Source organism: Calliopsis andreniformis, chromosome 3, assembly GCF_051401765.1.
Source record: "Calliopsis andreniformis isolate RMS-2024a chromosome 3, iyCalAndr_principal, whole genome shotgun sequence".
Taxonomy (NCBI): Eukaryota; Metazoa; Arthropoda; class Insecta; order Hymenoptera; family Andrenidae; genus Calliopsis; species Calliopsis andreniformis.
The window spans coordinates 16,117,682-16,135,356 of record NC_135064.1 but is presented as its reverse complement, the minus strand read 5'-3'; the positions used below and the strand labels follow the sequence as shown (position 1 = coordinate 16,135,356).

Below are 17,675 nucleotides of genomic sequence, written 5' to 3'. Positions count from 1 at the left end.
GCGTTGCCTTCTCTTGCAGTTTAATCGTGCCTCCGATTTCACGCGTGACATACATACACCCCCTCGCGAAATATATGTGTCGGTCCTCTGACTTCCGCTGATCGTGCAGGAACCATTGTTAGACATTGAACACTTCCTTGCATCCCGCTCGAAGACTCGCTACTGCTTTGCATTTCGCCCGTGTGGAGGAGATCTCTTCAGAAGAATCCGGTAACACGTGGGACTTTGGCGCACGCCAAGCTTTGCACCTTTGCGAACGAGACTGGCAACTATATCATTCTTGATTTGGTTGAAAGAGATCGAGAAAATTAACTCATTTTTTGGTGTTATGAAGCTTTACTTAATTCATAGAATAGTGGTTATAAAATCTTCGTTTCTGAAGGATTCAATTTTGATCTTTCTGTATACTTGAGCTGCTCATTCGCAAAGGGTTGAAAAAAATATATGTGAAATTGAACGATCGTACAACTTCTTTTAACATGGTATTATTTTAGAAACATTTTGCATGACAATTCTTCAAAGTGCACTTCTGTAGATTCTTCAAGTAAGCTTTGATTCGCATCCAATGTTCCACGTTTCTATTTCAAACCATGGAAACATTCTATTTAATGCATCCTGCTTTGCGTGATTATAGCATATGTGATGTAAACGAGGGAGGTTGTTATTGTAATAGAGCAATACTCTTTAATGTTCTAGCTTCTTAGTAATATTTCAAAATGTTTCTTATGCAAATTTGTAATAACTACGCAAGGACCGTCTGTACTATGTATATCCATGTTTCAAATACCATAGGGGAGTAGAGAACGTAAGAAAGGGAGCACTGTTTATAAAATATGCATCCTCCTACCATCATTGTCTTTCAATGCGCTGGGGTCCAATAATAAGGGTTGAATTTGACTTATATTCCTCTTTTACTAACTTGAATATCACATTTTGGATCACAGATTCTTCATTAGCTTAGTAGACTATCTGAAGTGCACTTCCTGTCTTCTCAAACTACATCAACAGCGATGCATAAGATAATGTATAAAAAAATATAATAGGGTACATTTCCACCGATACTTAAAGTACTGGGTATTTACTTAAGATAAAGAACAAGGTTTGTTTTATAAATAACATTTACTGTAAAAAAAGGTATAAAACTGAAAAATTATATCTCTCCCTGTAATATACAATACGAAAATACTAATTTGTAATAAGTAATGTTTATACGAAACATATGGTAAGTAGTCCTTGAATAATCAGTAACCGTACAGCAATCGATTTTAGTGTAACGGAGTAATACACAGAATACTTCAACAGCAACACACCTTTGCGATATACTTATGAAAGCAGTTGCTTACGAACATCACGTCTTGAAACTAAAGTAAACGATACTTGTATTTGTATATGTATTAAAATGTGTGTACTTCTTTAGAACAGCTCCTTGTTTAACGGTAATAATACTATAACTACTGTGCAATATGTATTTATAATATTAACTTATTTACGACAGATTAACGTATCATAAATTATCACATGTTTACGTAAAACATAAAATATCCACGATAAAAACATTAATAAAGCAACAATTTTTTAGTATCCGAAAGCTGGTTACTTTTAGCGTCTAACGCTGCCTCCCTGATGTATAGTGACTCACTCTTAGGTGAGACCCCTTCGAGTGCCGTGTTCTCTGCTACTTTGTTTTGTATATCTTATTTGGCCAAAACTTCGTAGGATTAAACTTTTGCAATCTTGCGTTCATTGGGAGTATGAAAGTAATTATGGACCGCAAAGAGTTAGAACATTTTCTTGCTCGTTTGGTACCTCTATAGGGCTTCCAAAAACTAATACCCACAAAACACGTTGAACAGTTTCTGGACACATGACCCATCACCAAAACCCTCAGAGGCCTTGAATCCTTAATGTTTTCGCAAAATCACTATATATCAGAGGCACTATACATGCTTTCGTTTCCAATGCGACTTTTTTCTAAAGTCGCAATCGAACAATTGATCGCTCAAAGGATACTATCTTCTATCATAAAAGTCACATACATTCATTAGAGAGCATATGTTAACAAATTTACATTGGGTCAGTACGGAATCCGGAATCACCTTCCACTTTTCTAAAGACTCCAAACTTAATAGTTTGTTTCTTATAGTTAAGTCTTCTATTAATCGTTTTCTTACTTCTCTTCTTCATCTAATATTCACTTCTCTTTATATCAAGTTCTTCGCACAAATTAACCTAGACAAACGTCCAGCATTTTGCATGGCAAATAGAAAAACTTTCTCCGCATTATTATAAACAGAAAATACTGAGGGGAACATATTTCACGTGCAAGCAGATTATAAGGTTCCAGCATAATATTTAAGAGATTCCTCGAACTTGAGTAGGACAGCACTATCTTAAACATAATGGTCGAAGCGAAAAGTCACTCATCAGGAATAAGAATAATGGTTTGCTAGTGGTCTGGAACGGCCTGTTGATTTTGCTCTGACTATAATGACACCGTTTTCGCAGTCTAACGTTTCTCATTGTTTCCATTGCAGCCTATTCATCGGTGTCGTTGACTAGATCTATTATGGTCGGTTTATTATTCCAATTCTCTATTCCGCCGGAACACGGAGCTAGAAAACAGCTGACAGGTTCCTGAATTATCTGCGTATTATTGTTTATCTCGAACGTTTCGTTGTAGTAGTTGATACCGTAACGATTCAACACCTCCGATGGAACATTAATATTTCCATTACAAGTCATTAGATTCTCTTTCACGTTATCCGACAAGCATACCTTATGCTGATTCTGCACCTTCGCGAACAATTCCTTCATACATGAGACACGTGTTTCCTTTGTATTTTTATTAACGTTAATATCATTATGCAATGGAATTGTCGCTTTCTTTCTTCTATTCGCAGAATTCTCGTTCGCGATACCATTCCTGGCATTAGACTTTCCAATACTTCGTATCTTCTTTCTCGGTAACTCTTTCTCTAGCAAGTGCCAGCCTTGCTCCTCCATTCTGATCATATCCCTGATAGCATCTTGCACCAACATCTCCTGCTCATTGCGATTCGGCGACTCATGGTTAATATCTGTGCTAGTGTTCCCTCCTCTAACTATCCGTAAAACCTCTTGTATTTCGTCGTCATTGGTCTTCTCGTTGGCGACAGATGATTTTGGGCTTTCCTCTCGCAGAGGAAGACTTGTTCTTACGTTATCATCAGGTGCAGTATCATTATTCGGTACAGTTATTGGCAGCATTACTGGCACTGTTACCGTGCTTTCCTCATATTTGGTGTCCCTACTTGCTACAATGTTACCAGCCAAATATTGATTTGTGCTGTTTACCACATGCAGACCCGAGTTACAACACTGACAAGGACTATTATCGAATACAGGGAGATCGATACGGGGAACGGCACCTTCGCTTTTCTCCATGATTAATTCGTCGACATTGTGTGCGGTGTGCTCGGTCTGCGTAGCTATGTTGGTTGTTTTATACGTCTTCAAATGCTTACGTTTCATCGTCATCCGGGCAATTACTTCCGTTCCGATCCTCAAGGTCAAACGTAACTTCCTGCGCACCTTGATCGCGGGACTTCCGTCGATCGAGATGGTTGCGTCTTCAGACAATTCCGAAAATATGTTATAAGTTTCGCTGGTGTCCTTCACGTATCCATGCCCGTCTTTCGCGGCATTGTCCTCTTTCAGGTACTTTCTATGCTTCCATATCTCGTGCATATTTAAGTCCCTTACGCACTTAAAACACTTTCCACATATTTTACACGTCGATCCCAAAATGACGACACTACAGTCACGTAATTCTACTCCGTTAGGAATGTTAATCTTTTTGATCCTGTGGCTACCGTCCAACATAGTATATTCAGATTGATATCGTTTCATTTGAAGACCCATGCTACGAAGGAAAACTTCTTTTGCTTTTATCTTTAAGCCGTTGACATCGTGTGCCTGTGCGAAATAATCCTCGCCGCGTTTGGTCGTTGTCCTCAGCGAGTAACTGTTTGGTTCCGTAGCACCGTGGTAGTCCCTTAGCATACGTGGCGCCATCTTCTAACGGCCATTGACCCCTGCAAATAATCATCGAAATCCTACCGTTGTAATATCAATTGTGACAGGATTCCAACTAAACATGAAAATTCATTTCCAGGCGACTGTAGTTTAGGAAAAAGAAATAGGTTACTTTTATGGTAGATGTTGAATTATGAGGGCTTATAATCAATCTTATGGTCAGACATATCATTAAGGACTAAAAGTCGTTTTGCGACGTAGGGCAAAATAATAACAAGATCAATCATAACATTATTAGTAAATAGGACAAGTTTAATGAATTTTCCATTTTTTCATAGTGTACCGATGATACGTGTGACTTTAAATACAAATGATAAATATAGCAATATCACAATTTAAATTTATAGTTTAAATGACAGACGCCTAAAAAGAAAAAATTGTTATAATTTGCTTGAGGTTCTCCAAGAGATTAAGCTTTCGAGGATTCGTCCTTGAAGTATCAGAGTAACTCTATGACTAAAAAATATGAAGATATATTCTTAATATATGCATCTACGATAAAAAACGAAAACAAAAGTAACATATAAAATGAAAAATATGATTCCAACACGATGCCGGCATGCTAATAAAAAAAATGTAGCATTCAAATTACAAAAATCTTGAAAATATGCTGTAATTTATTAAGCAATTCTTATTTTAAATTAAAATGTTGTTATTTAAGAAAAAAAAATGAATTTCATAATTCTACGCAGTTGTGCTTAAATTACTGTTGAAGATGTTTCACAATTCTTAAGTCTCACAAGTTTCAAATTATTACATTTTAGTAAAGTTAAAATTACTTACAAGAAAAACAATCCAGTGTCCTTGAGCATAAAACCTTTAAGTTGAAACTAAGTACATAAGTTCGCCCGTTAGTAAACGTTGAGGTGGTTGCTGCCAGTTGCTGCTAAGTGTGGACTTGTAATACGAAATAATCATCATACAAAACCGATGATGTAATCACAGTGTTGCCATTCAGTCGTCCTATCCCCACTTTTGTAAATATAACCTCAATTTCACAGCTACAGTTATAGAGAAATTCACATTCAAGTAACAGATGCAGTTATAAAAACAAGTTTCGTTAGTTTCCCCCTTCTATTCAATTCGGCGTACCTCTAAAAACTGAAAGTTTGGGTGACCTCACAGCGCAACATGGCAACACTACGCAGTTATAGTCAACCGATCCGATAAGACCCACGACGCTCGACCAATGAAGGCGAAGGTTGTTTGCGACCCAACCAATCAACGTCCCCGATATATCTCGCACGCCACCACTGCGTACTACAATGCGAACCCCACTGACGCGTGACTTATCTTGCTTACAGCCACAAGCATGGCAAGCGTGAGATTTTTTTTACTTGTCGTAGATTAAGTATATTATAATACATAGTATATTCGCATCGTAACTTCATTCAAATTCATGCTTTCTGTAATTAGTTGTAAATAATAGAGGAACATAATTTGACTAATCGTTCAAGCTTTCTGTTCGTTCAAAAACAAAGGTTGCAGCTGGTATTTATTTATAGTACGAGGCAGATGACAAGAAGTTAATAGTATTTGCAGTGGGGGAATTTCTGCAATAATAGTTAATTATGTGGTATCAATATCTGTACCCATTTTTCAAATAAAAATCAATAATTATTTAAAATGAAAAATAAACGAAATTTTTAATGAAGAAAAAAGTAACTAAAAAGCAAATTATAGAAATAATTTAATGAAACGACTGTCACATGTTACGTCGACGACTGAAAATCAATATGAATGTCATATGTTTGACTAAACGCATCTTATAAACAATTGCTCATAAGGTATGCAGCTGCGTGACTACGTCAAGAACTACAGGATCGCGTTCACTGAGAAAGAATCATTACTACTCTATAATTAAATATGTATATGTATAAAACTCCTGAAAATCATAAGGTGTAAATGTTATACGGTTAATTTCTAAGGAATTAGTCACTTAATTATTAACTGAAATTACATGTAAATCTTCCTGTAAAATTAATACAAACCTCGTACGTCTATACTTAAATAAATGAACGTATCAAATACATCACGTGGATATTATTTTTGAAATATCAAATCAGTAAGAAATATGATATCTAAAAATAAGAAAATTACGTTTTAAATTACGCAATTTTGTCCCTTATTGATACAAACATAAAAATTACTAGCAACACGGTCCTGTGGCGCAACGGATAACGCGTCTGACTACGGATCAGAAGATTCCAGGTTCGAATCCTGGCAGGATCGAAGTATATTTTTTTCTTATAAATAACAAAATTATTTTTCATACGAAATTGAATTCTGCTAAATTATATTGTTATTGCTGTTTTTGAATATTGCTTTATATAACAAATAAGATAAAATATTGATACATACAAGTAATATCACTATTTTTACTATCATGAAACAGTGTACCTACATTAATGAACATAAATACATATTAATAAAATTTTTATTTTTACGTGTAATCTTGAGGAAATACCTAAATCAAGGCTTCGCGATAATATAACACTTCGTGCGTGTTTTGCTTCATTCGTTTGGACCCAAACTATATTTAGATACGACGTAAGCAAGTAGAAAGCAAAAAAAGGCACAAACACGCGACGAATTGTTTGACAACTTTGATACATTCTGAATGCTCCTATCATAGACTTTTAAGTTTTAGTTTCATAAATATTAGGTAGCAGCGGATGAAAGAATGAACAAAATATTTTAAGTTCACTATGCTGAATTAAAACATTCTCTATTTATCTGTCCATATAAAATAATAATATTATTTCTACAGGGCAAACGTGAACTGCGAATGTACTTCTCAACATGGATACTTGTGCTCGCACATTTCACACGTATTCGTAAGTTTTTTTTTTACTTTACATATAGTAAATCTAGAACTACGTATCTTTTCCTATCATTTGTAATACACTGTGAAAATATATTCGCGTATTTAATGTGCATAAATGGCAAATACATATGAGTTGTTTAGAATTTGTTTTCTGGGTCCAATTTGCTAAACACAATTTTAGTCAGTTCTGTTCGAATATTTCAAACTGTAAAGCAACTCAGAATTTAACATTTGGTAACCATGTGATCAAATGGTTGAATTGCTTTCGAAAGTTAGAGGACTGGGTTGTTCGCATGACCGTTATAAAGAAGACTAAAGGGCCATTCGAAGTAGGGTCTCGCTTTTCTGAACCCATGAATAGCAACATTGCTGCAGCCAGATGTGGACATATAAAAGTTCCGTTAATAATGGTTGGTCCTAAAACTCCACGTGCTGTATTATACCTATGTTTGTATGCTTGATCCTCTTGAACGTGACATTTTAATCAATGAAAGGTAAACGTGTACCAAAAATCACAAAAAAAACGCGTACATGTGAAATATTTTATAAATTAAAGATAGCGTAATTGAAGAACATGCAACATTTAATGTCAATAAATACCATGTAGTAAACACTAATTTTCGTTCACTATGTAATTCATTCATGATAAGATATTTTAACTGAGCTGCTTCCTAAATTTGTTGTAAAAAGATGATACTATTTTTCCTCTTAATTTTTGGCTAATTTAAAACACTGTAAAGCTCCTAAGGTCACGCGATCGTTGCATATCGTGCTTGCACATACAATGTCGTTCAATTTATACTATCGTGAGAATGGAACCATCACCACTGTTTGATCGGAATGACTCAAGCAGAAACTTATTAAGTTGTGTAACAATAGGGCATTTCTTCTTAACGACATCACCATGCATTGTCACTTCGCAAGCATTTGACTGCAGCATGCAACTTCATAGTACTTTTCATGCAATTCTTTCATGTTATTAATACAATGTATACATATGTGAATATAAATTATGTTCATTATGTTTAACATAAAAAATGTATATAAATTTGTATCTTAGATCTGATACACAGTGTCGTAAAAAAAAGTTCAAGGTTTTAAGGGTACAGGCTGATGCAAAATTACAGATCAATCGTGCAAGAGGTAGTAACACTATTTACTTTATGTTACTAATTATTATTGAAATTTTAATGCAGTAGTTTTCATATGAGTGACTATATGTAAAGAAAATAGTTGTTCACAATGTTGATTTCTATGACATATTTTAATTTCATCAAAATCGATAAGGTGGACCCTTTTATGCTCAATTACCCAAAAAACATTTCTTTCATCAGTCTTCATCCTGCCTTGCACAATTGGTCTATGACCACGTTGTGCTCATGACGTAACAATAAACACATATACATATTTTAGTATCCTACAGTCTCTCATAGATGGTAGTTATAAAAATCTTGACTCTGCCAATGAGTTTAATAACAAGAATGTAATGCTATTAATCTCCTTAGAATATGCTTCCGGGGAAGAAAATATCATAGAGTCACACCGAGGACCATGCGAGGGTTACAAACGTGGCGAAGACGATCTTCAAACATTCGACTTTATCAGCAAATTGAAGCTGGACCTGTTAGAGACACACTACAGCGGCGTGACACGCGTCAGAGGTAGCAATCGCATGCAAACTGCCTACAGATTGGAAAAAGACACCGATATATCGTTGCCCACAAAGTACGCTTTAACATTTGTTATCATCTGCTGGTTACGCTCGCGTTACGCCAAATTAATTAATCTGAACGTTCGATTGACTGTACTAAGTTATCTTTTTATTCCCCGCCAGAAACATACTTCCGAACGGATTGCCAGAGGAATTCAGCGCAGTATGCACATTCCGAGCCAGGAAACTGCCAAAGTATACTTGGCATGTTATCAGGATCGTCGACATGGAAAACGAGCCCCAGTTTTTGATCGCGTTGAACCCAAAAAGTCTGACCCTGGACATTTCTACGAAGGATGAACAAGGGAAATTGCAGACAACATCGTTTTCAGCTGATCGTGTACGTTGCATTCAGTCAATTCACTATTTTCATATTTTCTGATTGCAGGTGATATTAACGGAGTTCTTAATTGAAAGTTTATAAAACAATTGGAAACACGTCGTTTGTAATACTCTGTTTGAACTTTTTTCCCTGAAATATATCTAGCTGCTGATGCAATCGCAGATGCAAACGGAACACGCACGCGGCAAAACGCGATCAAGTATTCGAAAGTGAAGTGCATCTCGGCCAATCTCGATAGCTGTCAACTCAGACCTCGTATAAAACAGGCGCCTCTTAAAAGTGTCATTAAAGATCGGGTGATGATTAAAACGTTCTGTTCAGGCACCATCTACGACGCTTCGATGCGAAATTCCTCTCGACATGTCAGGTCAATCCTCCGGCGAATATCAATCGTGAATCGCGTGGGCGTATGAATTATAGCACGCTGTCAGGGCACGTGGAAATCGTGTCACGGGTTGTTGCGTAAATGCCGCGCGAAATGGTTTAGAGGTTTTTCAGGGCATCTGTGCGATGCGAAGGAAGGCGTTCACGATGCAAGATCGGAAAGACTGATGAGAATACCATTCTCCGTGACATTTGTAACGCCTTGTAGTTTATCAATGCTTGTCAGCTAAAAGTATATATTTTCCAATACTTGGAATAGTTTCTCCACTCCTTCGACATTTCATTACTTTTACTTTTCGTTACTTTTTACTTTTATGTTTTTTAAATATTTTTTTGATCAGATGTTCGACAAGAACTGGCATAAAATGAATATTGGAGCCTTCAAGGATAAATTGGTGGTCTATATCGATTGTGAATTCGCTGGTGAACAAGAGATCAAATCTCGAGGACCCATCAAAGTGAATGGCGAGATCTCGCTATCGAAGATGTCCCATAGCAAGCTTACTGTACCGGTAAGTTCGATCTCTGAAATTGCGTGTGTACAGACATTGTGTACCAGGAGTAACGATAAGATCAGGGCATTGTTAACAAAGGAACGCGAAGCTCATTACTCAACTTCGATCGACAATGTAGCTACCAGCTATTCTATCACTGACATGTTATCTTCGGGACAATTTTGTAATCACTTACAAAATTGCGATGCATAATGGCATGATAATTTATATGCAAAATCCATTTGTGGCTTATCTGCTAATTCATTTAAAAGCTCATTGCTTTTAGTTACCTCATCAGCAACCAACTCTTGCATATCTTTCCTTCTATGGTACTCCATTATCTAATCTAGCTTTCAGCCCTTCTTGTCGACAATTTTGCAATGGTGTTCAGCAATTGCGGCATGCTCTTTATCAATCACTCAATGGACTCAGCGTCCTTTAAAAACATGTGGTTTTCTTATATAATCACATACGATCGTGCTTCACGGAACGCCTTAATAAATGTTCTCGGAAGGTTTGAAGCTTCAATTTTAGCAAACGCCACGAGATTTTCGCAACGCTGGGACAAGCCCGCGAGCGTGAATTTCGTAGAAGGCTGTGACGCATTCACGGGGGATGCTGGCGTTCACCCGCGGGCCTAGCGTATCCGTCGCATTGCGCAATTAAGAAACACTTAATTAATAAACACTTTGTAATAAACGAGGCTAAGACATAACTGGGACAAGCTAGATTTAGTGTCACTCTCAAAGTGTAAAAGCGTAACGCGCATAGAAAAACCCAGAGACGTGTTAGCCCAGTTTCTCTGGGTATTATAGTGCAGCAAATAGTGAAATAGCATAATTACAGTATATACTCTCTGTGAGCTCGCAACTTGGTACAGGCATTAAGCTGAGGTCAATTTATTTTTTATTTTCTCAAAGAAGAAAATGATAGAAAATGGAGAAATAATTTCGAGTAAATGGGATAGCAATGAGTTTCTAATGAAAAAATATTCTAATGAAATTCTCGACACCTTGGCGAAACTTTGGGGAATAATCACACAGTAGCTGTGAATGATAAGGGTCTTTATAATTAGGGGGAAGAATCTCGGCTCGAATATTTAATTGTTCACGCTTCGCTCTTTATCCCCCTTTCTCCAGATCGATGTACAGTGGATGGTCCTAAACTGTGATCCTACGAGACCGGAGAGAGAAACCTGCGAGGAAATACCCGTAAGTCTATACATATATTTTACAGAACTTCGCAATCCATTAAGGTTTCACGGTTGTGCTTAACGTAATTGTAGAAGAGCCTCAGCAGTCCTTTATTACCTCAGAGACGACCCGCCTGTGATGTTATCTGTCCTCAGGGGCCTCCAGGAATTAATGGCACCAATGTAAGTAAAAATTCTCTTTTATCGATAGACAGAGTATAGGTATATTTACCGCTCAGAAAACAACAATACTATAGCACGTTATTGATGAATATTTCAAAGAACATTGATCAAACATATTACTTTCGATATCGATTTATAAGAGATGAATGGCTTTGTATCTACCAGCAGACCGAATACTATTCCTCCCCAAAAATATATAATGTGCATTTGGGGAATAACTGGAGCAAGTTTCGTAAAATATACGAGTTTAATTCAGAATAACATGCCAAGTTGGAAATGTTTCTCGGTCACTTTTCTAGGACACCTTGTATATCTATTTCCTCGTTTCCCCAATTGACTTTCTTGCCCATGTTTTTATAATAAGTGGCTCCTCTGTTTTCACAGCTCAATCGTATAACGAGTAATAAAGACTATTTGTTTAGGGTACACCTGGTCTACCTGGACCACAAGGATCGGTCGGGGAACCCGGTCTACCTGGTCGACAGGGCTTACCTGGCCCTCCGGGAGAAAAAGGCAGAATAGTGCGTTTACCAAAATATTTTTCTAGCCTGTAACATACCTCTATAAACACTATGTTTTATTGCACGTTATTATTGTATTTTCCAGGGTCCCCAGGGATTAATTGGCCCTCGAGGATATCCCGGTATTCCTGGTCCCAAAGGACCAATTGGATTGATTGGACCGCCTGGTCCAAAAGGAGAGCGCGGTGAACGAGTGGGTTTGTTGGTTCACGATTAACGGAGAAAATGGCATTTATGAGTATTTTACTTTCAATAGGGAGACATGGGATTCCCTGGTCTTAAAGGAGACGAAGGACCACGCGGATATCCCGGATTACCTGGTCCACCCGGGAACATTAGCGATTATCGTGATATGTTGCCACGGTTTGTGGGGCCACCCGGTCCTACAGGGCAGCCAGGTGAAAAGGGTTCAAAGGGCGAGCAAGGTTGGCACGGCAACAGAGGAGAGCAAGGTCAAAAAGGTAATGGCGTTCGATATCTATTCTTGGAGGTCTACCCTTATACTTGCACGAGGTTACCACGACTGCATCAAATGCTAAAAGTTAGAGCTTAACACGATTAGGCTGATTTATCCGATAAGTAATCCTTGAAGTGCAGCGTAAACTAATTTGATCTTGTTAGAAATCGGGCAAAGTTATGGGTGCCTGCATGTACCTACGGTGACTCATCGTTAAATGCATTATTCGTTTACTATCGAGTGTAGAAAGTTTCGTTTAATTTCACTTCATTACTTAAATTTCGCTTAATTGCACTTCAACACAAAAAGTGCAGTAACAATAGTGATACATTGTCGAGTAACGGTTCATCGTGGATAATCGGATAATATTGTGTGGAATGAAATATCTTTCTTACTGAGCTTTCCTGTATTTGAACAATAAATCATTCTTTACCCTTTAAATCCGTTAATGCCTTAAGTGCATGTTCCCAAAGGTCATTGACACTTCTGAAGAAATAATTCCTTCCAATGAAATGTGTCAACAGCTCTGTATTTAAAGGTCGAGTGCAATCGTTTTAATGGCTTCAGTTGTTTAACTAATGGTTTTCCTAGTAATTTTACGCTCCTCCTTCAGATTTGTGGTTTAATCTTAAAATTTATGGGAGAATAAACTTGACATCTAATACTATGTGCGTCACGCTACAGGATTGTTGTAATAATACACTTTGGAGATTAAATGATTATTGAGAATTCGAATTTAAAAATTCAAGCAGGTAATTAAAGATATCGTTAAGCTTTTTCTTTTGACTGTCTAATTTCCTCAACGATGTTGCGATTATTCATTATTGACAGTTGTAATTCTAATGTCCCCTGTTGAGCGACGCAAGGATGGGATCTATATCGACGCCGACCTAAATACAGTCATTCAAAGCGATTGTAAATCAATCTATTGCAATTTGCTGCAATGCCTGTAAACCCATTCCTTTTATTAATCACTGAATGTATGACGTTCTCGTGGTAGAAACCACTGTTGCGTTTAACGCGAATCTAATTGCTTGTATCCGAACATTTCGTCATTATGTGAACTACTTTAGATGTATACTAATGGCTTAATAACTGGTTCAAGTATGAAAATAGACTACCTCGCTGGATTCATGAAATATTCTTTGACAAAATTAAATGTCACAAATTCTACGACGTAGCACCAATAAAAATTCTATTTCAGGTGAACGAGGAGATAAAGGTGATGCTGGGCCACGTGGATTCCCTGGGTTAGAAGGAAGACCAGGTCCTCAGGGATTCCCTGGCAGCAAAGGAGAAGCAGGCCTACCAGGAGTACAAGGATTTATAGGTCCACCTGGTGAGCCCGGCGTACCAGGTATACCTGGAAATCAAGGACCAAAAGGGGAACCTGGAGTACCTGGTCGCGATGGTCAGTACATTATTACAAATTATTAAGTAATGTTTGAGTGCCAACAATGAACATCATCTAATGACTTTCCTTAGGTTTACCAGGTACAATAGTTGGTTCCATGGTACCAGGGCTACCTGGTCCTGAGGGTCCTCCTGGCATGCCTGGAGAGGATGGTCTCCCAGGATTGAAAGGGGAAGCAGGTTCTGTTGGTCTACCTGGTCTTCCAGGGCTAGAAGGAAAAATTGGACCTCCTGGATCCCCAGGATTGCACGTAAAGTCTAAATGATGTCTGATATTTTGTCATATGGGATTTATATGATCCTTGCTAATTGATCAAACACTTTAATAATTCATTTGGCTCTTATTATACAGGGTTCTCCTGGTTTACCTGGGGAACCAGGTCCTCCAGGATCCCGTGGGCTTGACGGGTTAGCTGGAAAGCCAGGATTACCTGGGTTTGATGGCAAACCTGGAGAAAAAGGTGACAGAGGGGAACCAGGGGAGCAAGGTTCCATTGGACCCCGTGGACAACCAGGAAGCTCTGTGAGATTTAATACTTTTCAATAAATAGGGCACTTATGTAACATTAAGTAATGTATCGTACCTATTCGTTTTTTATTCAGGGTCCACCGGGTTTACCTGGTGCCGCTGGCTTTCCAGGACGACCTGGGGTGCCAGGTCCTCCAGGTCCTCCTGGACCATCTGGGTCACCTGGGGATATGTTGAGTACAAATGAAGTTTTAAAAACTATTGGTAGTCCAGGAGTCAGTGGCCCTAGAGGTTTGCCAGGTTCTCCGGGATTGGTAAGTTATTTAATTGAAGAGCGGAAACTATCTAAGTTCTCGTAATGAATATATCGTACAGAGATATTCTCTTCAACCACGAAATATCTTTCCGATTAATCATTCTAATATTTTATACTCTTAATAACACATTTATTATATTTTCCTCGCAGCCAGGTGAGAGGGGAGCACCTGGAGAACGAGGTCCAGAAGGTCAAAGCGGACCACCTGGAATGCCAGGAAAAGATGGAGCACCAGGACTACAAGGACCACCTGGGATCAGAGGCCAAACAGGAATGCCAGGACTTCAAGGATCACCAGGACGAAGTATCACTGATTCGGAAATCAGAGACATATGCGCAACCGTGCTGCGAGGTGGATATCTCTTTCAATATACCTTTTATCTCCATTAGAGAACACAAAACTCGATAACAGTTAAACTAATACTGTATTTACAAGTAGTGCCTAAATGAAGAAATAGATCACAGGTTTTTCGTATTAGCTACAAAGCGATAGAACAGAGATGTCTCGTTTTTGGCATGGTTCTCATACGCAGAGAACAGAGAGATAATTCTTCTTTTTGCCACGTACGTACACAGAACAGATGACTGAGATGGCAGCACTGATGCAAGGTCCACCTGGTCCACCTGGCCGAGGCCGTCCAGGTCGTCCTGGATCACCTGGTCCCCAAGGTCGCCCAGGTACACCCCCCAAGAAAAGGGTTACCAACTCCATTTGCCTGCGTTCGATATGCATCTCATAACCGTAGAACACAATAGTAGAAACGGTACTATGTACTGTCAGTCTTTAGTATCTTTTAGGGGAAAGTTTCTAATCTTTCCTCTAAGAACTTCATAATACACGACGATCCGCCACATGTAGCAACTACCCTTAGTGTAATCGATAATCATGTCCAGCATCACGATGGTCATCGTCGTCATCGTTATGCCATGAGTTGCTTGAAATTCCATCTTCATTGTTAGAGCCGACATTCATCCAGCGACGTGACTCACGCACACACGACAGATGCGCGCGTCCGCTCGATTAACAATCGATCGATCGGGGATTAACATCTCACGTTGCCGTACGCCGATGATAAAGACGATGGAATCCTGCATGTGTCACAGAGAGGCTGAAAGAACTAACAGAGGGTCTACGAGGGCCACCCGGGTTGCCGGGACTGGCCCGACAGGGCCGTCCTGGTCGAGCCGGAACCCAAGGCATCCCAGGTACTTACCACACGAATGATCCCAACATGTTCCTCCTGCATCTCTATCTTTTAACAAATTTCACGTTACGTAAGGTTACGTGTATACCTCAGAGTTTTATTACGATAGTCGTTCGCGAAAATATGTAGAGGTAACTGCAGTTTGCGAGAGCAACGTACGATAGTTAGAGCGACATGAGATTGTACTCTCAGGCGGACACGTACTCTAATGGTAGCAGAGGGCTGATTCTTTATGAACTGAATATGTAAATAAACGTAGAGGGTTGAGCTAACGTGTCTATTTGTATCTATTAGCTGTATTTTAGCAATCTACCTTTTTTCTTGAACGTTTTTTTATAAATCAATGTATAACGTTGTCAATATTTTTCAATATTCCGATAGGTCATATTAGGATAATTGATCCAAACATCCCTATTAATGTTCAAGCTCCGTTTATTGGTTAATCGTTTTAATTTTGCCGTAGTATGTAATATTATTCGTTTTTTTTCGTGTAGACTAACATCTTTATTATTTTTATCACTTCTTGTAAATATTGTACATATATTTAATACGTTGCCTTCGTGCATGCTAATCACTAAAAAGACAGATTTTTTAAAGTGTAATTAGTCTAATCCTGAGATAATGACCATACATGCCTTGAATATCAGACATACATAGAAGTTCATACAAGTTTATGTTACTAAATGAATTAAATAAAGTTTTTTAATACGCAGTCTTTCAATAATTTCAACATTATTATTTTGCAATCACTTAGGTGATCCAGGTCCTCCAGGTCTGCCAGGAGAGCGTGGCTTCGTAGGATTGCCTGGACCACAAGGCCCCACAGGTCCTCAGGGTTCACCCGGTGAACGGGGAGAAAAGGGTGATAGAGGACCGGAAGGTGTTGGCGTGGAAGGGCCCGTTGGGCTCAGAGGACTGCCTGGTACTACAAAATCATTTTTTATCATTACCAGTCATTAAGTTTACAATTTTCTTTTACGGCGAGGGGGTATGTTAATAGGACCACCTGGCAACGATGGCGTCGGATTGCCTGGAAGGCAAGGAGAACGGGGGGAACCGGGCAGACCAGGTAAAGAGAAAAAAGTTGCAAACACGTTTTTGAGATCTGGTACGGATATTTTTAGTTTCGTTCATCGACAGGCCTTCCTGGGATGAGAGGCCCACCCGGACCGCAAGGGTTACCCGGATTTTGCGAGTTGTGCAATTACCCGAGCGCCAATTATTTACACTACAACCGTGGCAACGAAAAGGGGCCCTAAGGCCACATTTAAGAACAATGAAAATTTATGCTCAGCAATAGCCTTAGAAGATTCCAAAATCACTGCCATACTAAGATAATACTCTTTACAGATAATCTTGATCGAAGTGCAATAATTTTTTTTTTAAAGTGGTCTATTCAAGTAGATTATTATTTAATACATAGATTGGTACGTTATAAGTCTACCTAATATTTGTACATCCTATTCGGAATAAATATTTTATAAGAATAGTACAGCCTCTTGTATTCAAACCCCCAATATTCGAACACCCTAATATCAGAATGTTCTGTTATCTGAGGAAAATGTCTCTTAAGAACCCATATAGCACAGAAACGTCTTAAGAACATCTTAAAGACATCCAAATTACATCTATAAGACGTTCAGATATAGATCTACTATACTATACTGATTTACTATATCAAAGATATAGTAAAAAATATCATTTACTAAGACTATTTTTCATTATTCTATCATAATATTTCAAAATATAATTACATAAAACAATGTAAAATACTATAATTTGGAGGGTATACTTAAAAAAATAGAAAATCTATTTATACATATAATCTTAACCAAAAAAGAACCTGAGTGAAACCATAGTGAGACACTCTCGTTTCCCTAACCCCTATTACCTCGGACATAGGAAGCTCAACTAACCTAGAGCAACAATAAATACTTCCGCCAACTCGCAAGAGTCACCAAAAAGAAAAAGGGAGTTCCCCATCGCCTCGTATCCCCGAAAACGCGCTCCCCGACCGTCAACGAATCAGGCGTCTATCGCGCGCGCAACGGTCCGATTCCTCGTTCTCCCGTTCAAAGAAGGGATG

General features: G+C 38.4%; 2 protein-coding genes and 1 non-coding gene across 3 annotated transcripts; 2 read left to right on the top strand and 1 right to left on the bottom strand.

Annotated features, from left to right (window-relative positions):
* The first annotated feature begins 1 nt into the window (after nt 1).
* On the top strand, nt 2–17,067 carry LOC143188594 (uncharacterized). The gene is made up of 20 exons (XM_076392911.1): nt 2–210; nt 6,845–6,911; nt 8,407–8,626; nt 8,736–8,952; nt 9,681–9,851; nt 10,973–11,044; nt 11,119–11,208; nt 11,631–11,729; nt 11,815–11,922; nt 11,986–12,190; nt 13,391–13,597; nt 13,672–13,850; nt 13,952–14,122; nt 14,203–14,382; nt 14,535–14,736; nt 14,961–15,062; nt 15,489–15,590; nt 16,344–16,511; nt 16,590–16,658; nt 16,730–17,067. The coding sequence occupies exons 2-20, from the start codon at nt 6,863–6,865 to the stop codon at nt 16,846–16,848; spliced, it is 2,730 nt and encodes a 909-aa protein (XP_076249026.1). The 5' UTR covers nt 2–210; nt 6,845–6,862; the 3' UTR covers nt 16,849–17,067.
* On the bottom strand, nt 252–5,128 carry LOC143188596 (uncharacterized). Its single transcript, XM_076392915.1, has 2 exons — nt 4,858–5,128; nt 252–4,073 (listed from the first exon to the last, which is right to left on the bottom strand). The coding sequence occupies exon 2, from the start codon at nt 4,051–4,053 to the stop codon at nt 2,536–2,538; it is 1,518 nt and encodes a 505-aa protein (XP_076249030.1). The 5' UTR covers nt 4,054–4,073; nt 4,858–5,128; the 3' UTR covers nt 252–2,535.
* Nucleotides 6,234–6,306, top strand: Trnar-acg (transfer RNA arginine (anticodon ACG)). The gene has a single exon. It is a non-coding gene; the product is annotated as a tRNA-Arg (tRNA).
* Nucleotides 17,068–17,675: the final 608 nt, after the last annotated feature.